The sequence below is a fragment of the Nerophis lumbriciformis genome, linkage group LG09, assembly GCF_033978685.3.
Source record: "Nerophis lumbriciformis linkage group LG09, RoL_Nlum_v2.1, whole genome shotgun sequence".
NCBI lineage: Eukaryota > Metazoa > Chordata > Actinopteri > Syngnathiformes > Syngnathidae > Nerophis > Nerophis lumbriciformis.
The window spans coordinates 44394779-44420907 of record NC_084556.2 but is presented as its reverse complement, the minus strand read 5'-3'; the positions used below and the strand labels follow the sequence as shown (position 1 = coordinate 44420907).

General features: G+C 36.1%; 1 protein-coding gene across 1 annotated transcript in view; it reads right to left on the bottom strand.

The window, feature by feature from the left end:
* LOC133607275 (uncharacterized) overlaps positions 1 to 26129 on the bottom strand; it is a 116555-nt gene that overhangs the window by 27658 nt on the left and 62768 nt on the right. The window contains exon 3 of the mRNA XM_061961761.1: positions 20849 to 20893. Within this exon, the coding sequence (XP_061817745.1) occupies positions 20849 to 20893 (45 nt within the window). The remainder of the gene's footprint in view (positions 1 to 20848; positions 20894 to 26129) is intronic.

Sequence of the window (26129 nt, the reverse complement as noted above, 5' to 3'; positions counted from 1 at the left end):
TTGAATATCACCATGGGTGGAAGTTAGCATGGCAAGCTAGAACCACAGTGAAGGATGACTTCTCATTCCCTGTGGTGCGAATATTCACCGTACGTGCTCCCGTTCCACAGTGCAGTTCACAGGAATATCAGTTGCTGTGAAATACGGTAGTAATCCGTGTGCGGATGGAGAGATTGCGTCTTTTTATGAACCGGATCCTTGTCGCGTAGTAGGAGCCATTTTGTGGTCTTTACAGATGTAAACAGGAAATGAAACGTACGGTGATATCCGCGCGTTTTTTCTTCTTCTTCCGGGGGCGGGTGAAGCGCTTCCTGTTCTATGGGGGCGGGTGCTTTCCTTGGCGGTTGCTTGCGTAGAAGAAGAAGCGCTTCCTGTTCTACCGGGAAAAAAGATGGCGGCTGTTTACCGAAGTTGCGAGACCGAAACTTTATGAAAATGAATCGTAATAAAGCGCACCGGGTTATAAGGCGCACTGTCAGCTTTTGAGAAAAATTGTGGTTTTTAGGTGCGCCTTCTAGTGCGGAAAATACGGTATACATATTTTTTTTAACTCAATGCGGGGGACCCCTGATCTGAAGGAATATTCTAAGATGTGTTTTTTTTTAAAGGAAGTGTAAATGCAGATGTAAATACTGCACTATGTAAAGTTGTTCATGGGTGTGTTTACTATCTGTACCTTGTATGCTATTTTATTGCAAATACTTTGAAAATGTACATTTAATTTGTACTATATTTACTGTCCCCAGGTTTTAAGCAAATTAATGACTGCAGTTAAGTAAAACGTTTAAAAAGGTGCCGTATTACATTTTGATGACAAACTCGTATTTGTGTCCAAATATTGGGCTATTGTCTTAAGCAAATTTTAAATATGCAAGCAAGCAATCACCTGTGATTAATTATGATTAATCACAGCTCAAGAGTGTGGTTAATCTGATTTAAAAAATGAATCACTTGACAGACGTAATATATATATATATATATATATATATATATATATATATATATATATATATATATATATATATATATATATATATATATATATATATATATATACATATATATATATATATATAATATTATATATATATATATATATGTATATATATATATATATATATACAGTGTGTGTGTGTGTGTGTGTGTGTGTGTGTGTGTGTGTGTGTGTGTGTGTGTGTGTGTGTGTGTGTGTGTGTGTGTGTGTGTGTGTGTGTGTTATTAATTATGGTGAATATTTCAAGTCAGTTGGGATTAAAAAAACATTTACCATATGATGAACTTTACATTAGCTGAAAAATTTATTTTGGTTGGGATCAATAATAACAAAGATATGATCTTGTGTAGTTTTTTGGAAACAATATGACATCATATTTAATATCGTTTAAACGTTACTGTAGCTTCCTAATATTGAAGTTAAGAAAATAAGTTATTTTTCCAATAAATGCGTTCCAATGCTTTATCGGATCATGTAGCTTACATACATATTGTACATCAATAGAATGTACAATAAGGTGTGTATAATAATGTGACCAAAGGGGCAGAAAACGTCATATTTTCACAGAGTTTTGTTTCACAAACGTACATTTATGTGTGTTTATCTGATCTGCAGCATGTCAGTCAGTAAAATATGTAATATTGAGCATCAGATCACAGCATTCATGCTTTCACTTTATATTGTGAGATATATCAGATATAAATGTGTACTGAAATGAAATGAAATATTAACAAAAATGTTAACACATATGTTTTGTTTTGGAGTGTCATTTCTATGCATTGTTGAGCTTTCAATGTTATGTTATTGTAGCAATTAATGGGGATCCATTTGAAACAAAAAGCACGCACACACACACAAACCCACAATGCAAAAAGTCAGTGTTCAAAAACAAGGGAAAAAAATACAAAAATAGGGTTATTTTACTTGAACAAAGCAAAATTATCTGCCAATAGAACAAAAAAATGTGGCTTGTCAAGACTTTCCCAAACAAGTAATATTAGCTAACCTCAATGAACCCAAAAATACCTTAAAATTAGTGTATTCTCACTAATAACAAGTGCACTTTTCTTGTTAGAAAAAACAAATGAGACATTCTTTCTCAATATGTTGAAAAATATTCTTAAATTAAGTAAATGCTAGTGCCATTATCTTGACATAATGATATGCGCTCGGCATTACATTTCTTGAAACCAGCAAATTTATATCAAAAACGAGTTTATTTTTGTTAATGGAAGGCAACCGCTTGTTACTCTCGGGGTCTCCTAGCTGCTCAGGCAAATCGCATATTGTCTAAAAATGCATTTTTCCATCGATAACATGACATCATCGCCAAGTGCGTGCTCTTTCAGTCAATTAGTGCGCAAGGAAAACAATAAAAATATAAAATATATATATACACACAGCCCGGCCCCCAGACAATTTTTTTTAATTGTAATTTTGAAGCATTTATCTGAATGTGCACGTACTATTTCTGTTAGAAATTGTTTGAAATGTCAAATGTTTAAATATTAACTGTCAGTTTACTGTACTGTGCCAACTGTACTACTATATGAGTACATAGTTTCTATTGTTTCATTGAAAATAAAACAGCAAATTCCATTTGAGTTGAGTTGAGTTGAGTTGAGTTTGAGTTTATTTCGAACATGCAAGCATACAACATGATACATCACAATCTCCAGTTTCTCTTTTCAACATGTTCGAAAACGAGTAGGAAGAAGCAGAGCTTATTTAATCCTCCCCTTTTTCTTTTACATAACAATTGCTAAAACTTTTGTTCACTTCTTGTTCTCAATTTATTCACAATATACTCCATAAGTAATCACAATAAAAATAAGTAAATAAATAATAATTGGTGAAGTAAGTTACATTTCATATGGTGAGATAAGTAAGATTATTTTGAGAGTGAAAGAATGAAAGATTGGATGAATAAATTCAGAATGTTTATCATGGTTCTTCTTCTTTGTACTTTGTAAACACTTTAAGTTTGAAGAGTTTCTTGAAGTGGATCATATTAGTACATTGTTTGATTGCTTTGCTTAATCCATTCCATAATTAAATTCCACATACTGATATACTGGAGGTCTTAAGTGTTGTACGTGTGTACAAATGTTTTAAATTACATGTCTCTCTAAGATTATATTTCTCCTCTTTTTTTGAGAATAATTGTTGTATATTATGCAGGTTATAGTTTGCTTTGTTTGGCTGTCATCTGTTTTAATTATGAGACACAATTGTTTTTTATTTAATGCCTGAAATAAGAAATTATTACTTTAAAAACGTAGTTTTATACTTGTGAGTGTTGATGACACAGCTTTGCAACAGTTGATATTCTAGTTTCAAGCATGTTTTACTCAATATAGGTCATCAAATCTCAGCAACAAGCTGTAATATCTTACTGAGACCATTTAGGACCAAAACCCTTAAAACAAGTAAAACACTCTAACATAAAATCTGAAAAGTGAGAAGAATTATCTTATCAGACAGAAAATAAGCAAATATCACCCTTATTTGAGATATTTCATCTTACTTAGATTTCAGTTTTTGCAGTGTACACACACACACACACACACACACACACACACACACACACACACACACACACACACACACACACACACACACACACACACACACACAGGATGACTTGAGCTTGATGAAAGCATGACGTGGTGCAAGATGTAGAAGTTTGGGAAGTATATGACACAGAAGTATGACAGAGCATGATGTCACAGTGAGGATGAAGAGAATGAGGATGTGTCATTGCAGCAGAGAAATTTCCGGAAGAAAACTCACGTCTGCTCCAAATCCTGCTTAGTCAGCAGTCCAGACAGACAACTAATGGTCTTGTTCCGTGAACAAATTGATCCATTACAATTACCAATGTTAATCCTGAGGTCTGTACTATGAAGCAGGTTTTAATTAAGCCAGATCTATTCTATGTTAGCTTGCTAAACCAAAGAAGACATTGTGTTAATCAAAGACACATTTTCTAGCATTTTTGTAAAAGAGGTGGCGTTTTCAGCAGAGAACCAATGACAAATATGAACAACAAAGCAGCAGCAGTGGCTTAAAAGAGCAAATTATGATATGAAGTAGGACTACACACATATTTACTGAAACATGTTTGCAAACACTAAATGTGGGAGAACGTGTGGATTATATCAATATTACTAAACAAACATACATACTGTACATACTGCAATGCCCGACTAGATTATTATAGAGTTTCGGTTTTATTCCTTCAGTTACAGGAGGTGTCAGGCAAAGGTGGGAGCAAACTTGAAAGAAATATATAAATATGCTGGTTAATAAGATCATTTTACAATTATTACAGTAAAAACTGCCGGAAGGCAAAGCTCTCGATTTACCGGTCGATCTACGTTCCCATCCTCACCTATGGTCATGAGCTTTGGGTCATGACCGAAAGGACAAGATCACGGGTACAAGCGGCCGAAATGAGTTTCCTCCGCCGAGTGGCGGGGCTCTCCCTTAGAGATAGGGTGAGAAGCTCTGTCATTCGGGGGGAGCTCAAAGTAAAGCCGCTGCTCCTCCACATCGAGAGGAGCCAGATGAGGTGGTTCGGGCATCTGGTCAGGATGCCACCCGAACGCCTCCCTAGGAAGGTGTTTCGGGCACGTCCGACCGGTAGGAGGCCACGGGGAAGACCCAGGAAACGCTGGGAAGACTATCTCTCCCGGTTGGCCTGGGAACGCCTCGGGATCCCCCAGGAGGAGCTGGACGAAGTGGCTGGGGAGAGGGAAGTCTGGGCTTCCCTGCTTAAGCTGCTGCCCCCGCGACCCGACCCCGGATAAGCGGAAGAAGATGGATGGATGGATGGACAGTAAAAACTGAGGATAACACACACCAGATAATGGACATGCAAACTCAAATAAAATAATTGTGTGTTTTGATGAAAATGTCTGCAAGCAGTGAAGTGAATTATATTTATATAGCGCTTTTCTCTAGTGACTCAAAGCGCTTTACATAGTGAAACCCAATATCTAAGTTACATTTAAACCAGTGTGGGTGGCACTGGGAGCAGGTGGGTAAAGTGTCTTGCCCAAGGACACAACAGCAGTGACTAGGATGGCGGAAGCGGGGATCGAACCTGCAACCTTGAAGTTGCTGGCACGGCCGCTCTACCAACCAAGCTATACTGCCCCAAGCACCAAGTCTCCATACGCATGGCATACCTTTCATTAAGAAAATCTTTGGGGAAGTCCTCACTCATGACTCCTATGATTGGTTCTTACACTTCTTACGATTGTTATGAAGCCTTATGCTCACCGATCTCTACAAGATCCCTATGATTGGTGACATCATTAGAGACAACTACTTGGTCAGTAGGTGGTGTTTAAAGATAACCGGCTTCGCCTGCTGCAAGTTGGCTCTAATTGCACAAGTAACACTTCTTAAACTTTAAAAAAGCACTTATTTATTGGTATTGTTTCAAGCTATCTTAGTGGTTAGCTAAGATTAGGGTTGTCTCGATACCAATATTTTGGTACCGGTACCAGTACCAAAATGTATATCGATACTTTTCGATACTTTTTTAAATAAAGGGGACCACAAAAAATACTATTATAGGCTTTATTTTAACAAAAAAATCTCCTAATTTGTCAGCTGACGTATGCTGTAACATATTGTGTCATTTATCATTCTATTATTTTGTCAAGATTATAAGGGACAAACTGTAAAAATGTATTATTAATCTACTTATTCATTTACTGTTAATATCTGGTTATTTTCTGTTTTAACATGTTCTATCTACACTTTTGTTAAAATGTAATAATTACTTATTCTTCTGTTGTTTGGATACTTTACATTACTTTTGGATGATACCACAAATTTAGGTATCGATCCGATACCAAGTAGTTACAGGGTCATACATTGGTCATAATTGAAGTTCTCATGTGTCCAGGGACGTATTTCCTGAGTTTCTTTTTTAAAGAAGAAAAAAGATTTTGTGACGGTAAAAAATATTGATGTAATCATAGTAGTATAGACTACATACGCTCTTGTACTTAGTATCTTTAGAGTGGATGTCAGGTGTAGATCCACCCAAGGCATTTGTTTACATTGCACCGTTTTTTTATTCATGAATACCGCAATATTATATAATATACTGTATACCATACAACCCTAGCTAAGATATGTATATATATATATATATATATATATATATATATATATATATAGGTAGGTAGGTAACATGTTTTTTGCATGTACCGTAATGATGTAAAAAAAAGTATAGAAATTGAGTGATTATGTTTTGCGTATGTATTCTGTGAGTAAAAAAGTTTGAGCTCCGCATAAAGCCAGCAAACTTTTTTGCTGCTTCATGAATGCACGAAAAAATCCCACTAGTTCTTATTTTCAATTCTAGTCCAGAAGCCAAACTTGACTAAATATAAACTGACCAATTACAGGAAAAGTATATTAAATGCAGTGATGGGCAAGCTACTTGGAAAATGTAAATAAGCTAAGCTATAAGTTACTCTCGATTAATTGTAGCTAAACTACAGGGGAAGCTCGCCCCGGAGAATTGTAGCAAGCTACACTACAAGCTATACGGCAAAAGTAGCTTGCTACATCAAAGCTACATTTAACAGCATTTATATCTATGGGAACACATGCATAATATCAATGTTAATGTAAATGAGAGTGTACAAATGGACCCAATAAGGATCCATTACTATTAACTATCTGTCATTTAGCTGGGGACGCCCTACAACTACCTCTAGGGGTCCCCACACCCCACTGTATGTATTTATTTAGTTTGCCTTTTCTTTGCCCACCCCTAGAATAATATTAATTTTCTCTACCTACTAAATAATACAAATAAAAAAATCTATCTATATCTTGACAAAAAAAAACAATGACTAGTGTGTTGTTTGGGAACAGTTGGTAATGGTTATGTGCACTAAAACTTTTCATGGACTCAACTCTTTGATTGATTGATTGATTGATTGAGACTTTTATTAGTAGGTTGCACAGTGAAGTACATATTCCGTACAATTGACCACTAAATGGTAACACCCGAATAAGTTTTTCAACTTGTTTAAGTCGGGGTCCATTGATTCATGATACAGATATATACTATCATATAATACAGTCATCACACAAGATAATCATCAGGGTGTATACATTGAATTATTTACATTATTTACAATTCGGGGTGTGGAGGGGTGGGGTGGTGGGGGTTAGGTTTGGTTGTTATCATCAGTCATCAACAATTGAGAACAGAGAAATGAATATTGAAACAGTGTAAGTCTGACTTGGTAGTATATGTACAGCAAGTAGTGGACATAGAGAGAGAGAGAGAGAGAGAGAGAGAGAGAGAGAGATCAGAAGGCATAAGAAAAATATCTGCATTTGATTGTTTACATTTGATTATTAACAACAATCCGGGGAGGGTGTTAGTTTAGGGTTGAAGTTGCCTGGAGGTGTTCTTTTAGTGCGGTTTTGAAGGAGGATAGAGATACCCTTTAATCACCTTAATTTGTCCTCCTAAATTTGTGTTGGACGTCTTAGATGAAGAGAGCAGTTATGATTTTGGTTTACTTAGTTTTTAGTTTTCAGGTAAACAACTAAAAACGAAGGTTTTGGGCATTGTTTTCTCTAAACACATACATTTGTCTAAATATGGTCAAGGACACGCATTATTGTGGGTTTCCTGCATGTCGTCTTCATCACTAAAGGAAAAATAGAATCTGTGGGAGAGTGTTTCTTTTTTTTTTTGAGTCGCCAGCTTTAAGCGTCCCTCTGTCTCCGACTCCCTCGTCCCCATGTCACATGAGTGCGTGATGTTATGATTTTGCTTACTAGTTTCGATGAGCCGTTTTATCTGGCCTCTGATTGGCCAGTCCACAATGTTTTGCTCTAACCTTAGCCAATTGTGACTCGTCATATGAACACCAACCGATCATCATGGATTTTCTCCGTATGTATGGATGTTCTCATTCATCCAGGTCATTGTATTTTCTCCATATATATATATATTTTTTGGCCTGTATTCGGAGTCAGTTTTCACTCTTTGTAGCTTCTAGCTTTGATGTAAGCTACCTGGCTACATGGGTCTAAAAGTAGCTAAGCTACAGGAAAAGCTACTCATTAAAAAGTAGCTAAGCTACCGCCAAACCGCTGGAAAATGTAGTTAAGCTACGTGGCTTAGCTATATGTAGCTTGTTACTGCCAATCAATGATTAAATGACACACAAGACATCTAGAATGTTTAATTTTGTGTAATGATAGTGCCATAAAAATATCCTGATACAAATCCGAACATCAACTAGATGAAGCAATTCCTGAAGGAATTGTGTGTGAATGCTCCAATGCTGAAGTTGAACTGGAATGCTGACAGAACGTTGTTGTTGTTTATTGAGTATGTCATAGTCAGCTCCACATCATACATGTAGCACATAATATACACACATATCTCCATTGAACAGTCTTGTTGGCAAGATTATTATATCACAAAAAAAAAGAAAATTGAATTAAGAATTTTTTTTAAATTAAATTAAATTAAACATATCTCAAAAGGAAGCGGTAGAAAATGGATGGATGGATATCTCAAAAGGGTAATGGGAAGAAGTATAAACTTTTTGAATCCCGCCCTTTTTTACATAGTTACTTTAACAAATATCCAGTTTCCTCTGAACCACATTTGATCAAATTCATCTGGATCCACATAACTCAATTTGCCCAGAACATTGTGCTTACAATTGCAATGTAGTAGTAAGAATAGTTTGAATGTTGGAATGGTTTGAATGTTGTAAAGCTGACGCTGAACTGAAATACTAATGCAATGTAGGATACATGTAGAAACGGTTTAAATGTTGAAATGGTTTGAATGTTGAAGAGTTTGAATTTCCAGGAAAACCGGAATTTGGTTTGGAACTTGGGAAAGTGTTAGTTTGAATGTCCAGGGTGAGTGGAATTTGTTAATGTTGGAATGGTTTGAGTAGGTTGAAAAATGTGGGAATTGTGCAACTTTGAAAAATGTCCCATTCATTTCAATGGGAACTTCCTGGAAATTTGGGGAAAAGTGGGATTTTTTGAAAATTATTAGGAACATGCATGTCCTGAAAGAGCTGAATTGGTTGGTGTTGGAATTGTTTAAATCGGTCATGAAATGTTGAAGTAGTAACAGTTTTTTAATTGAGAAATTGTATTATGGAATTCCTGGAATTTTGGGAAAACCGGGAATGTTTGTAGTTCCTAAACCAACTTGGGTTTTTTTTCTGACACAAAACCTGTTTTGACAGTGGAACGGTTTAAATTGGATGAAAAAAGGAAAAGGAGTAGTCAAACGAAAAAGGTTGGAAACAGGGTTAAAAAAAAACAGGAATTCCTGGAAATTTGTTGAACGTGGAAAAATTGTAGTTAGAATGTTCAGGATGAGTTGAATGTGTTGAAGATGGAATGGTTTGAATCAGTTGAAAAATGTGAACGTTTGAAAAATGGACAATTCATTTTACATGGGAAAAATGAAAAAAAAAAAAAAATTATGGGAAATCCGGGAATTGTTTTAGAATTTTTGAAGTAGAGCACACAATTCCCAAACAGGCTGAATAGTTTGAAGTTAGAACTGTTTGCATCAGATTAAAAAATGTGGGAATTGTGGAACTTTGAAGAATTTCGGGAAAAGCAGGAATTTTTATGAAAATAGTGAAAAAAACTTGAATGGTCTGAATGAGTTGAAATGATTGGTGTTGGAATTTTGCAAATCGGTCGAGAAATGTTGAAGTAGTAACATGTTAAATTGAAAAATGGTATTACGGAATTCCTGAAATTTCGGGAAAACAGAGAATTTTTCCAGTTCAAAAAACACCCTTGTTTTTTATCCTTATTAAGAGGAATGTTTTGACGGTAGAATGGTTGAAGTGGGTTGAAAAATGTGGGAGGAGTAGTCGGCAGAAAAAAGGGTGGAAATAGGGCTTTGGAAAACCAAGCATTCTGGAAAATCCTGGAATCTTTTTTAACTTGGAAAATTTGTAGTTTAAATTTCCAGGATAATGGAACGTGTTGAAGGTGGAATGGTTTGAATTGGTTGAAAAATTTGAAAATGGTCGAAGTTTGAAAAATGGCAAATTCATTTTGAATGGGAAAAATGTCCCGGAAAACCTGGAATTCTGGGATATCTGGAATTTTTTGGAATTTTTCCAGGGAAATCCCGCGATTCCCGAATAGGCTGAACAGTTTGAAGTTGGAACGGTTTGAATCGGGTGAAAAATGTGGAAGGTAGAGCGCGCCAAAATCTGGAGAAGAAGAAGAAGAAGAAGTTGAAGAAGTTTAATAAATAGATGAGTTTTGGTGTATAAAACCATATGTGTGAATGTTTTGGAGCATTCACACAATTACTGCATACAAAATATTGGCCTTGCAGTAATTTTGAAAAATTATATTCAACAAAGTGGTTCCATTTCTAGAATGGCATGTAACTGTACTCGATGAAGTACATTACAGTATGTAATAGTTCATGTCAGGCAACATTCAGGCACACTACAGAAGAGATCAAATATATTTTCACAAACTAACATAAAACAGCATTCTGTTTTTCCTTCACTTTTTTATTGATTCTATGATTTTTGTTCTATATTGTTATGATTTTGAATTTATGATTTCATTTTTATTTACTTTTTTTCAATTGCATGATTATTTTAAGTTTTATTTTTTATTTAAATTACAATATTTAATTTTGTGAATTTATTATATTAGGATTATTGATTTTATCATTTATTATTGCCTTAAAATGAGCATACTCCCATCGACTTAAGTACTTTTGTTCTTACATGCCTCTGAGACTGGAATAAGTCCTGCCCCTGAAAGGTGAAACATTATATTGCCCTTGAAGTTTGGATGAAGTGTACACCCCACTAAATAAAGTTATAAAAGGAACTTTCGGACTATCAAATCTATTTTGATCACTTCAGTTGAGACACCTGCAAACATCCATTGAGATGAGGATAAAAGGACCATAACACCACACTGTAATAACCATCAAAAAGCAAAACACACATCATTGTCTTGTGAGTGCGACCACATGCGTATATCTGCCATGTTTGAACATCCTGGTACTAACAGGCATTTTATTATATTATTTTATGTGGACTGTGATCATTGAACTATGTCACTATTTCATATAAATTACATATTTAATATAGCGTCTATCAATTGATTCCATTGATGTTTTGACAGATAATGTATTTTCATCATTTCATCAACAAAATATTATTCACATCCAGCCAAGAGGAAGAAGCTGTTGTAGCGTGCATACACACACTACGTCACCACGCAAAACACACGTACGCGTAACAAGCACTGCCTGGAATGATATGACCTTTTCAATTTCAAAGACATTCACAATTGTTAGGAAAACTTCATGTTTGCGATATGTTCACACAACCAAGAAAAAAGGACGCCACGGCAACGTCTGCCTCATTAGTAGTAAACTCATCTTCATTCATTACTTAGACACTTTTGTCTAATTTGAATGGGAAAATACGAATACGAGAAATGTGCATAACTTCAAATGTGTAAAAAACACTTAAGAAGCAAACGGGAAAATAGGATCCTTACTGACCGGCAAAGTGGCGAGGGAACAGTGTACTATTACTACTACTACTACTAACACCACTACTGTACTCACACTACCGTTACTCTTCTATTCTTGCTACTACTACCACTCTACTACTGCTATTAATACTATTCTACTTACTACATAATTACTATTCTACTTACTACTATTATATCTCCTTTACCTTTTCTACTTACTAGTACTATTACTCCTTTACGCTTACTACTGTTACTATTTTGCTTACTACACAATTACTATCTTACTTACTACTTCAATGTGTCCTGCTACAACTACACAGATGCCAACTAGATCTACGTGTCACTGAGGGCAGGAGAATGTCGGCCTGTTAGAGACTATAGGACCCACTTTCTGTCAAACTGTCAATCAAAGCGATGACTTTGAATGAATAATACAAAAAGTTTTGATCCATGCTTTGTGTAAATACTATTAATATTTAATCCACATATATTTAAAAAAATATTTAACACAATGTTTTTAATTGCCTGTCACTACAATGTAGGAATATTGATAGTTTTCTTCTTTTTGTAATCTTCAAGTTTAATATAAATATCATGAACCTCTGGATTGGCAGACCGGGGTGGTGGTTCCTCTCTTTAAGAAGGGGAACGGGAGGGTGTGTTCTAACTATCGTGGGATCACACTCCTCAGCCTTCCCGGTAAGGTCTATTCAGGTGTACTAGAGAGGAGGCTACGCCGGATAGTCGAACCTCGGATTCAGGAGGAACAGTGTGGTTTTCGTCCTGGTCGTGGAACTGTGGACCAGCTCTATACTCTCGGCAGGGTCCTTGAGGGTGCATGGGAGTTTGCCCAACCAGTCTACATGTGTTTTGTGGACTTGGAGAAGGCATTCGACCGTGTCCCTCGGGAAGTCCTGTGGGGAGTGCTCAGAGAGTATGGGGTAACGGACTGTCTGATTGTGGCGGTCCGCTCTCTGTATGCTCGGTGCCAGAGCTTGGTCCGCATTGCCGGCAGTAAGTCGGACACTTTTCCAGTGAGGGTTGGACTCCGCCAAGGCTGCCCTTTGTCACCGATTCTGTTCATAACTTTTATGGACAGAATTTCTAGGCGCAGTCAAGGCGTTCAGGGGATCTGGTTTGGTGGCTGCAGGATTAGGTCTCTGCTTTTTGCAGATGATGTGGTCCTGATGGCTTCATCTGGCCAGGATCTTCAGCTCTCACTGGATCGGTTCGCAGCCGAGTGTGAAGCGACTGGGATGAGAATCAGCACCTCCAAGTCCGAGTCCATGGTTCTCGCCCGGAAAAGGGTGGAGTGCCATCTCCGGGTTGGGGAGGAGATCTTGCCCCAAGTGGAGGAGTTCAAGTACCTCGGAGTCTTGTTCACGAGTGAGGGAAGAGTGGATCGTGAGATCGACAGGCGGATCGGTGCGGCGTCTTCAGTAATGCGGACGCTGTATCGATCCGTTGTGGTGAAGAAGGAGCTGAGCCGGAAGGCAAAGCTCTCAATTTACCGGTCGATCTACGTTCCCATCCTCACCTATGGTCATGAGCTTTGGGTTATGACCGAAAGGACAAGATCACGGGTACAAGCGGCCGAAATGAGTTTCCTCCGCCGGGTGGCGGGGCTCTCCCTTAGAGATAGGGTGAGAAGCTCTGCCATCCGGGGGGAGCTCAAAGTAAAGCCGCTGCTTCTCCACATCGAGAGGAGCCAGATGAGGTGGTTCGGGCATCTGGTCAGGATGCCACCCGGAAGCCTCCCTAGGGAAGACCCAGGATACGTTGGGAAGACTATGTCTCCCGGCTGGCCTGGGAACGCCTCGGGGTTCCACAGGAAGAGCTGGACGAAGTGGCTGGGGAGAGGGAAGTCTGGGCTTCCCTGCTTAGGTTGCTGCCCCCGCGACCCGACCTCGGATAAGTGGAAGAAGATGGATGGATGGATGGATCATGAATTTAAGTTGCATTATAAGTGTATATTTTTTTAATCAATTTCAATGATTTTTTTAAAGAAACAATTAGAAGCTTTTATTGTCCTTTTGCAACAATACAACACAATTTAATTAAATGAATAACTGCAAGTCAACCAAGCTTCTTTATTTTACAATGTTTTGTGTAGTGTGACTGTTTTGGTACTATTAGACTACCATCCATTCCCATGCTTTTATCATTGTTTTTTTCCTAAATCTAATCTTGTTTGTTCTTCAAAACAAATAACAGCTTCCTGTATGTTAGTGTTTTAGAACGGCTCATTTTCAAAACTAACAGACGGCGGAAATAAAAGGTGACGTTAATAATAGTCTTCACAACAATAACAATGTAAACTATATTTGTCCATCCATCCATTTTCTACCGCTTGTCCCTTTCGGGATCGCGGGGGGTGCTATTTGTATGTGTATCTAATGTTTCCTAGTTTAATGATTTTTGTTACAATTGTACACTATGCACATTTTTGCAATAGTACACATAATGGATAAGCAGGGTACTCCTACTGCATGTGTACATCTGTTCATTAAAGTCATGTTCAACCAGACCCAAACCTGTTCACCAATTATTTTTTGCAATCACTTTTTCTGTTTCTTTTTCATTCGCTACTCAGTTTGTCAAGGGTTTTAGCAAGTTTGTTTTTCAAAACGTATTAAAATGTTGAAAATTTTAGGATTTTATAAAAAAATTTGGTAGCAAGATTTTACATGTTTAAGAGCTGAATTTTCCCACAACCCTACTGCACTTGTATATTTATTCATTAAGGCTAGGTTAACAAACTATTTGTGTGTACATACCTTATAGATTGATATTGGCTGAACTTCACATGCATACGGTTATATGACTGCTCCTTGTTTTCCATGCCCAGGGCTACAAACCTTTCATCGTTTATGTCAATCAACAGCTATCAATTTTGGTTTTAAACTGCAACAGACAAGAGGGTAGGGACCCCACATCACCCATCGTAGAGCTTTGATAACAGGTCAGCGTTATGTCAATCCACTGAAAATGTGATAAAACAGACAGGGAGGGGCACTCCCACCTTTTTGTTCAAACCGCTTAAACCCTAACTTGGGACACGGCTGCAATAACTTTCCTGTTAAATTAAACATAGTAAATTTATTAATAATATAAAATATTATTTTTAAATCATTCAAAGACCTGTAAAGTGTATTATAATACATATATACGTATATAGATTATTTTTTTCAAAACAACAGACATCTGACAAATTATACTGTTAGTATCAGACTGTCTATAAAATACATTATCATCATTAATGGATTGATCAGCCAAATCATAGCTGGATTTCAGCTCATGATCACGTTTCATCAAATATATATTAACGTTGTTGCCCTACGGGAAACTGAGTAACACACTGACAAAGCTTAACCTATTTGTACTATAACAATCTACAAGGTTAATATAGTTAGCTTCTCTTTCTTCCCCCCCATTTATCTGCATTCTTTTGTATTTCATGGTATTAGTACATATATGTATTGTTGCATTTGAACAATTGTAATGTTGATAATATAGGTAAATTATTGTTATTATTCATTATCAATAGTGCTATTTCTATTGGTATTTGTATTGCTCCATCTGTAGTATAATAATGTTCATTGTCATTTCTGTATTATTATTTATTTCACTAACTGCTTCTTTGCTATCACTTTTACCATCATATTTGTACATATCCTATTTGCTGATATTGTTCTATTGTTGTTGTTGTTGTGATTGTTATTGTTGTGTTTGCTGTTGTTGTCTTATCCCCCTCCTGTCCCCACAATTTCCCCCTTTGTCTTCCTTTTTTTCTCTTTCTATCCCCTCCAGCTGCACCAAATAATAATATAAATCCATTTATTAAAGTCAAATACAAATAAGGCAACAAAAGAAGTATCCCACACTTCTCTTTTGTAAAGTACATTTGTATAGCCGATATGAGCATCTACATCAACAATATGATTTGCCTGAGTAGCTCGACAGGACAAAAAAATAAATAAAAACAATGTAAGAAAATAGCTGGATGTCAGAGGGCGGGACTTTAGTTTTTTTAAATTATTTTTTCATATTAAATTTATATAACAACATTCATATTGTCTGTCTGTTTGTGTTGGCCCTGCGATGAGGTGGTGACTTGTCCAGGGTGTACCCCGCCTTCCGCCCGAATTCAGCTGAGATAGGCTCCAGCACCCCCGCGACCCCAAAAGGGACAAGCGGTAGAAAATGGATAGGATGGAAATGTATATGACGTCATCACTTTGATTGACAGTTTGACAGAAAGTAGGTCCTCTAATCTCACCTGTTTATTCACTTTGTCGCTGCATCGAACAGATCAGTGTGTGGATGCTAAACAATTTTCTTCAGCTAAACTCAGACTAAACAGAAATCATCAGTCTTTGGCCCACAGAAGCAAAGAGAAACTACTGTATTACTAGTCACCTTCAGGCTCTCTCTCTGGAACCGAACAATCAGGTTAAAAATTTAGGGGTTATTTTAGACTCAGACTTGAACTTCAACTCCCACATTAAGTAACATTAGCAGCTTTTTGCCACCTGAAAAATATTGCCAAAATCAGAGGAATAATGTCCAAATCCCACTTAGAAAGACTAATCTATGCTTTTGTCTCCAACAGGTTAGACGTCCTTCTCACTAGGCTCTCTGAACAAGCTGTAAAGCAGCTGCGGTACAACCAGAATGCTGCTGCTCGCATCCTGACTAGAACCAGGAAATACGACCATATTAGACCACTGCTCAAGTGACTGCACTGGCTTCCTGTTGCTCAGAGAATAGACTTCAAAACAGCTCTGCTTGTGTACAAGTATTTTCATGGTCTTGTGCCAAAGTCCATCTCTGACATGTTAGAGCCGTATGAATTATCTCAAGCTCTGAGAACCTCAGGGAGTAGTGGTCTCCTGCTGGTGCCCAAACACTGTGAGGCTGTGTTTCAGATTTATGCTCCTCAAATCTGGAATAGTCTTCTAGAAAATGTGAGACAGGTCTCAACGTTGGCGATATTCAAATCCAGGCTAAAAAACACTTTTATTATGTTGTGCATATAACAACTGAAAGTATTTTATATACACTCTTTGATTGATTCTAATTTGATTTTGTTTTTATGATTATTGCATTTTCTAATTTTAATTTGAATGATGATTATTTTTATTAACCATAGGTGAGGTTCCCATCCTCGCCTATGGTCATGAGCTTTGTCTTATGACCGACAGGACAAGAACACGGGTACAAGCGCCTGAAATGAGTCTCTTAGGGATAGGGTGAGAAGCTCAGAGTAAAGCCGCTGTTCCGTCACATCAAGAGGAGCCAGATGAGGCTGTCCGGGCATCTGGTCAGATTGCCCCCTCGTCCGCCTCCCTGGGGAGGTGTTTAGGGCGCATCCGACCGGCAGGAGACCACGGGGACGACTCAGTCCACAGTGGCTAGACTGACTCTACTTGGTTTGAGATAAAGATTATTTATGTATTTACTATTTGTTTTCTTACTATGGTATATTATTTATTTATTATTGATTTATTCACTGTTCTGTTACAGAGTACAAGGAAATTGGATAAAATTGCTATGGTATGAAAAGGGGTAGGAATAAATAAGCTCAGCTTCTTCCTACTCTTTTTCGGATGTGTTGTAATGAAACAACTGGAAAAATGTGATGTGTTGCATTGTATCGTATGCACATTCGAAATAAACTGAAACTGAACTGAACTTACTACTACTAATTTATTACTCCTTTACTCTTATTGCTACAGCTATCTCATCCATCCGTTCATTTTCAAGATAATCCTACTCATCTCACCATAAGAAATATAACTTACTTCACCAATTATTATTTACTTTTTTTTATTTTTTATTGTTATTACTTATGGAGTATATATTGCGAATAAATTGAGAACAGGAAGTGAACAAAAAGTTTTAGCAACTGCTACGTAAAGGAAAAGGGGCAGGATAAAATGAGCTCTGCTTCTTCCTACTCCTTTTCGAACACGTTGAACAGAGGAACTGGAAATTGTGATGTATCATGTTGTATGCGTGCATGTTCCAAATAAACTCCAACTCAACTCAACTCAACTATTCTGCTTACTACTGCTAATACTCTTCTACTTTTACTATTGCACTTTTACTATTGCACTTATGACTACTGTTACTCCTCCACTCTTACAACTACTACACTGCAAAAAGTCAGTGTTCAAAAACAAGAAAAAAAAAAAAAATAGGGGTATTTTATTTGCAAAATTATCTGCCAATAGAACAAGAAAATTCGGCTTGTCAAGACTTTCCAAAACAAGGAAAATGAGCTAACCTCAATGAACCCAAAAATACCTTAAAATAAGTATATTCTCACTAATAACAAGTGCATTTTTCTTGGTAGAAAAAAAGAGACCTTTTTGCTCAATATGTTGAAAAAATATTCTTAAATTAAGTAAATGCTAGTGCCATTATCTTGACATAATGATATGCGCTCGGCATCATGATTTTTTTTTTCATGCTTGAAGTAAGAAATGATTACTTTAAAAAAGTAGTTTTATACTTGTGAGTGTTGATGACACAGCTTTGCATCAGTTGGTATTCTAGTTTCAAGCATGTTTTACTCAATATAGGTCATCAAATCTCAGTTACAAGCTGTAATATCTTACTGAGATCATTTAGGACCAAAACCCTTAAAACAAGTAAAACACTCTAACATAAAATCTGCTTAGTGAGAAGAATGATCTTATCAGACAGAAAATAAGCAAATATCACCCTTATTTGAGATATTTCATCTTACTTAGATTTCAGTTTTAGCAGTGTACTACTGCTACTACTCTATTATGCTACTGTTACTATTCTACTACTATTCTATACATGTGTGACATTGCTATTAATCCTCTATTCTGACTACTGCAACTACCACTATTACACTTGAACTTACTACTAATATCACTACTCATACTCCTCTACTCTACTCAATACTATCTTACTGACTATCACTACTGTCTTTGTCCACCCCAGGCCATCCTAATCTTGTGTGTGTATGATATGCAGTACAACAGGGGTCACCAAACTTTTTGAAACCAAGAGCTACTTCTTGGGTACTGATTAATGCGAAGGGCTACCAGTTTGATACACACTTAAATAAATTGCCAGAAATAGCCAATTTGCTCAATTTACCTTTAACTCTATGTTATTATTAATAATTAATGATATTTATCTTTGTGGAAACACTGATCATCTAAATGATTTCTCACAATAAATATATATAGAAACAGATACATATCAATATGCAACACTTTATTTTTATATTTTCTCTAAGTGAACATTTTTCAAATTGAACATTTTCAAATGATCACTTCTAAGACAGTCTTGTGAAATCACAATATCCCATTTTAACTAGCTAGCCACTAATATTTTTTTAACAAATCATGAATTACTTTGCACCAAGTTTGTACAAATAATAACTCATGTCAAATACAAAAGTCAACTCTCAAATTTTTAAATAAATCATGTCACACTTTGAACTGGACACCAAATCTGTTATCTGTTTCTTTGTCAGTTAGCGAAGACCAAGTCTTTCAAATATTTTCTTGGATTTTCAAATTCTGTTTGAGTTTTGTCTCTCATAGAATTAAAAATGTCGAGCAAAGCGAGACCAGCTTGCTAGTAAATAAATACAATTTAAAAAAAAATAGAGGCAGCTCACTGGTAAGTGCTGCTATTTGAGCTATTTTTAGAACAGGCCAGCGGGCGACTCATCTGGTCCTTACGGGCGACCTGGTGCCCGCGGGCACCGCGTTGGTGACCCCTGCAGTACAACAATAATATTGTGTGTGTACGATAAAGAGTACAACAATAACCACAACCTTGATATTCTGTGCGCATGATAAGGACGAGTGAAACCAAAGAGGCAGACATGTTTACCTTTGTAATCTTTCTGTCTGTGTCACCAGAACTGCAGTATTTCTGTCAAAAACCCCCTTGAGTAATCAGATACTGCAAATACTTTCCAGATTTTCTGGGATTAGAAGCCAAGTCGTCTATGTCAGCACGTTTTCAGAGGTTTGTGAACATTTCCTCTCCAGTCTGACCGGCAGCCCGAGCAAAGCAGTGACTGTGACTACAAGCACAAAATGGCCGACAGCCTCTGCTTGAACACAAAATGGCTGCCGAACAAAAGTCCCCACAGCACAAACAAACAGATTCATTATTTACAGCCGGATCACATCAAATGTGTACAGTATGCATACCTGTACAATCAAATACAGTACAAACAAGCACTGATTTTTTTCTTGCATTATTCAAGTTAATAGGATAAAATAACTAACATTTAGCACACACAGACCAACTTTTTTATTTGTGGAAACTTTTTGTATACTATTTGACTGTTGTGTTTCAGTGCAAACTAACCAAATAAACCTAATACTGTAAATGGATCGTCAATAGAAATGTTTCCTGTTTGATTGATTAGTGACACTGGCACTGATTGGCTTGTTTGAGGTACATTTATGGACATTTTACACTACACGTTAAACTTTACTGGCCAATGAGCCATAATCTATCATCCATTACACTTTCAGCAAATGATGTGAATTACAACTTTTTCCTAACTATTTTTCATGTGGTTATGATGTCTTAATTTTATTAGCTTATATTTAATCTTCTTAATAATTATTTGATAACTTTTACAATAATTTCACTTCCTTTGTGAAAAAAGAAAGATGTTGTGATTTTTTTTTTTACAAACCTGTAGAAATGTTTAAAAACTGGCACATTGAGACCTGGCCTGAAAATATTGAACTTTATTGATTATGTATTAATTTTTGTTTGTGTTACAGATTGAGCACAGGAAGTGTTAGGAATTGCTTGAAACAGGGAAAAAAAGGAGTAAATAAGTTCTGCTTCTTCCTATTCCTTTTCGGACATGTTGAGATGTGAACTATATGTGATGTACTATATTGGAACAGCAAACATGTTCCAAATAAACTAATACCATAACTAACTTTTAAGTGTCATTTTTACAATATACAACACACACTCATTTTTATTTTTTTTTGTAAATATGAGAGCATTCTGATTTCCAAAAGATGCTATGCAACCACCTAAACATGTATTAGTTATTAGTAGTATTCATTACAAGGACATGTTTATCTTCATTCCACAAGAAGATGAATCTGAAGTTTATAATGTGTTTCACCTGTACAGTATCTTGTTTTATGATATTACAAAAACAACTTTTGTCTTCAAAAAGACTTGAGTATGAAACAATATTTTTTTACACCAGAGGGAGTAGATAATTAATTATAAGGGAAAAAAAGGTGATTTGACTTCACTAACCTGTAGGAATTTCTCTGTCGTTGTTTCAACATGTGAGAACAAAACCTGACAAGGAGAAAGCAGAAAATATGTTTTATGTTTAAAGTTGAGAATGTTTTTTTTTGTTTTTTTTTTACAATTGATAACCACAAGTGTCTTCATTATTACTGTATTAGTTAAAGAGAACATATATGCAAAAGTGAATTAAATTCTAAATCCAGCCAGCAAGACATTAATTTTAATGATAAGGCATTCATTTGAATGATAAGGCATTAGTTTTAATGATAATAATGTATTTTATTGAATGCTTTTATCTGGAGTTTATTACAAAGATCATTTAAATTCTGCAGTTTAGTTTAGATAAGAGCACACAAATTGACATACCTTTTATTTTTACATTTGTAAAAACACTCATACATGATTATGAAACGAATAAAATATGAATAACCCGCTTCTCACTTCTTTTTCCAATTTAAATGAACAATAATGTTGTTTCCATGCTATCATTTCTGCTATTATTTTAATTACAATAATTGATGACTATTTTTTAGTTGACTATGAAATAATCTAAGAAAACAATAATTATATGATGTTATTCATGAGTAGAGGGCAAACACTGTAAGAGTTTCATGGATATTTACAACACAATACTTTTATAAGTGTGTTATTTACTTATTCAACTATAATGTATTTGAACAAGTTAATATAAAGTATACTGTCTGCTAATAAGAAAAAATATTTCTAAAGTTCTAAGAAAGCAGTGATTATTTTATTGATTCAGATCAAGAATCATAATTATTTTTTTGTAGAAGGAAATCATTTCATCACTTCTGCTTTGTTTTTTTTTTACTTATTTGTAAATTCTTCCATTAAATCCACTCTTTCCTTTGACTTAAAGCTTCTTTTCACAGCCGTGACAAACACATACTTTTTCTATACAAGGTTTTTTTTTTTTTTAACAATACATTTGCTGATGGAAATATACTTCTTCTGCCACAAATATAGTTTTTCCTCTTATCTCTGTTTGTCATTATTATTTCTGGGAACAGCGAAGAAAAATAGTCATGATGGGATGCTCTTTTTTGTCCTTTTACTTTTTTGAAAATTCAGTGAATATAAATATATCTAAAAATAATGTTTGACATCAATTCTAGAGGACTATAAAGAGTTTTGTAGGAAGTAATGTCATTTTATTATGTTTCTTTCTTTCCTAAGAAATGACATATTATCTTCTTTTTCTCTACCAATATTATAAAATGCTGGAGTTCTGATCATTTTCAGCATACAAATAGAATACTATTTTGTGTTTGTTTGGAGTTCAAATTTCAATAAACAGCACAGGCTGTTTTTGTTGACCAAAATGGAATTTGATAACAAAACAGAAAACAAAACATGATTGCTTTTGTGTTACTTTTAAGCTGGATTGTGAATTTCTATTTCAGATAATTAAATGTAATATCTAATATTCCACTAACAAACATAATTACTGTTTGACACACAGCTGGAAAAAAACACCATAAACTTAAAGGGGAAAAAAAGATTTTAGAGAGGAAAATGAATGTTTTATATAAAAGTGCACACAAAATAAATCTTTCACAAGGAAGGCCTCAGCATCATGTTCGATACAACAGGAGTGGGAGGAGCTTGGCAGACATGATCTGACCTTATATGGTCAACAAAAGCAGTCCAGTCCATGACATCGTACATGGCGTGCAACTCAGTGGACGGGAAATTGGAGAGACGTGGGAGGTCGCCCAAAAGGGGGGTCGGGGAGTGGCCGGGGGGGGGGGGAGAGGCGCCTTCTGATTGGTTGAAGATTTGAATTTCTGCCTCCTCTCACGACCAATCAAGACGGTTTCTTCTTAGACTGCAGTTTTAATTCTAGTTTGTGTGTAAGTGTGTGTGAGTGTGTGTGTGCGTGTATGTGTGTGTGTGTGTGTGTGTGTGTGTGTGTGTGTGTGTGTGTGTGTGTGTGTGTGTGTGTGTGTGTGTGTGTGTGTGTGCGTGTGCGTGTGTGAGAGAGAGAGAGGGGATAGAGGGAGAGAGAGAGTTGGTGTCCAGGGAGGAAAAGAATGTGTGTGAGCGCAATGAGAGTGTCTGGGCGGCAAACACCTGACAAGTGTTGGAGTTTCCGTCCCGACACAAACCTCCTTGAACGAATCAGTGTTATGGCGACGCCATGTGACCCTTATTTGTTCGCTGACACCTCGTTGTTGTTAATGTTGTTGTTATCGTCCATGATGGGACTTTTTGCCTCCCATACACACGACATGCATATACTGTGGACAAAAAGTGTGTGCGTGTGCGTGTGTGCGTGCGTGTGCACGAGTGCGTGTAAGCGCGTGTGTGTATTGACCCCAAGAAAAACAATGACAAGGCGGAAAGAGAGTAAAGTGCCCAAAGATGACGAGAGAAGCTATCAAAGGTTTTGCGATCATTTAAAAGTGAAAAAGACGGTGTGTGTGTGTGTGTGTGTGTGTGTATATATATGTGCATGTATGTGTGTATGTATACGTGTGTGTGTGTGTGTGCGTGCGTGTGTGTATAAAGGTGTGTGTGTGTATGTGAGTGTGTATGAACATGTATATATAAATGTGCATGTGTGTGGTTGTATGTATATAAGTATTTGTGTGTGTTTGTGTGTGTGTTTGAGTGTGTGTGTGTGTGTGTGCGTGTGTGTATAAAGGTGTGTGTGTGTATGCGTGTGTGTATATGAACGTGTATATATAAATGTGCATGTGTGTGGTTGTATATATAAGTGTGTGTGTGTGTGTATACGTGCATGTGTGTGTATATATACGTGTGTGTGCGTGCGTGTGTGTGTGTGTGCGTGTGTATAAAGATGTGTGTGTGTCTATATATGTGTGTGTGTGTGTGTGTATGAATGTGTGTGTGTGTATATATAAATGTGTGTGTGTATGTATATAAGTATGTGTGTGTGTGAAAATGTATGTGTGTGTACAAATATATATATCAGCATGTGTGTGTGTGCATGTGTGCATGCGTTTGTGTGTGTGTGTGTGTGTGTGTGTGTGTGTGTGTGTGTGTGTGTGCGCGTGTGTGTGTGTGTGTGTGTGTGTGTGTGTGCGTGCGTGCGTGTGTGTGTGTGCGTGTGTGTGTGTGATGTCTTGAGACATCAAGAGGGAAAAGTTAGTTAGTACCAAAATCATGGTCCCAATAAGGAAAACCATTGCATCTAATAGAGAATGTCTCATTTGCACCCCTGGTGGTGAAATCTATCAAAATTGGGGTGGTCCCAAAAAGGAGGGATTTAGTTGTTGTTTTTTACAGTGCATTACTGTAAATTGAAAGAAACGGTACAACTTTTCTTTTTACGGTAAAACTCTCGCAATTGAGCTTGTAGTTTTTTAACCCTAAAATCTACAGTTATTTTACAGTGCATTACTGTAAACAGGAAAACGGTACCGCTGTTATTTTCACGATGACAGTCTGGTGTCTGAGCTGCTATAGTTTTTTTGTTGTCAAATCGATGATATTTACTTTTTACAGTGCTATACTGTAAATGGAAAAAATGGTACAACTTTTTTGGGGGGAGTAAAATTTTAGTGACTGAGCTGCTGTTTTTTTTTTTTTTAACAATGCATTACTGTAAACAGGAAAACGGTACCAATGTAATTCTTACGGTAAAATTCGGACGACTGGGCTGCCAGTTTTGTTTTTACTGTAAAATCTATGGTCTTTGTTTTTACAGTACATTATTTTGAATTGTAAAACGGTACAGTTTTTGTATTTACGATAAAATTCTAGTGACTGAGCTGGTTGTTCTATTTACTGTAAAATCTACAGTTGTTGTTTTTACAGTGCAGTAATGTAAATAAAATTTTAAAAAAACGGGAAAACTAGTATTTTTCGGCAAATGAGCTGCTAGTCCTTTTTACTGTAAACTCTACAGTTGTTGTTTTTACAGTGCATTAAGGTAAACAGGAAAACGATACCACTGTTAATTTTACGGTAAAAAATGGCTTGGGCATGTTCTCAGGATGGACCAAGACCGCATCCCCAAGAGCGCACTACGATGGACTCCACCTGGGAAAAGGAAGCAAGGCCGGCCCAAGAACACGTGGCGGCGTATGGTGACAGCTGAGCTGAAGGAGATGAACCAAACCTAGGGCGAGGCACAGCATGTTGCTCAAGACAGGTCCGGATGGAGGCAGATCGTCGAAGCCTTATGTCCCGTCAGGGATGAAGGAGATTAAGTACGTTTTATGGTAGATTACTATAAATTGGAAAACAGTACCACTGTTATTTCTTTGGTGAACTTGTGACGACTGTAGTTAATGTAATTAAGTTGTTTTATATGTATATATATGTATATATATATATATATATATATATATATATATATATATATATATATATATATATATATATATATATATATACATATATATAAGTTACTCTCGGTTAAATGTAGGTAAGGTACAGGCAAAGCTATACCCGGTGAATTGTAGCAAGGTACACTACAAGCTACATGGCAAAAGTAGCTTCCTACATCAAAGCTACATATACCTATATATATATATATATATATATATATATATATATATATATATATATATATATATATATATATATATATATTTTTTTTTTTTTTTTTTTTACTGCGATGAGGTGGCGACTTGTCCAGGGTGTACCCTGCCTACCTATTTACTGTATATATAAATTATCCCTCATATTGATTTATGAGGTGTTTTTAGTCCAATGAGAATAACCTTTGTGACTATAAGGAATATATATATATATATATATATATATATATATATATATATATATATTGTACCCACAAACTACAAGTACAATGGAAACACGAGTTGACTTTATTGCTTAATTGTGTTTCATTGTATCCATTAAACCACATCCAATTGTTTTTACAACCCGCAAAGTATGTAAAAACACTGTATAAACACCACAAAATGCCATAAATTTAGTCGGCCATTTGGAATATTCCGCTCTGAATATCTTCGGCAATTTCCGTAGATTCTACGTAATTAGATCAGTCATACTGGAAACACACAAAAATTGGAAAAAGATGTACAAATCATTCACAATCATTATGTAAGACAAGAACACACATGTACGCTTGGCTTTTTTGATGCATTCAAAATCGTAAATAAATATCTAACAAGTGAGTCAACATCTACAGGGTCCTATGTTGCGCTCATTATACCCTCTTTAAAAACGTCCAGAAAGTGCCAACCATTTACAAAAGTACATTAACCAAATATGATTAATCATATATGAGTGATATTATTATTATAAGCGCCAACGCAGATGGACTACT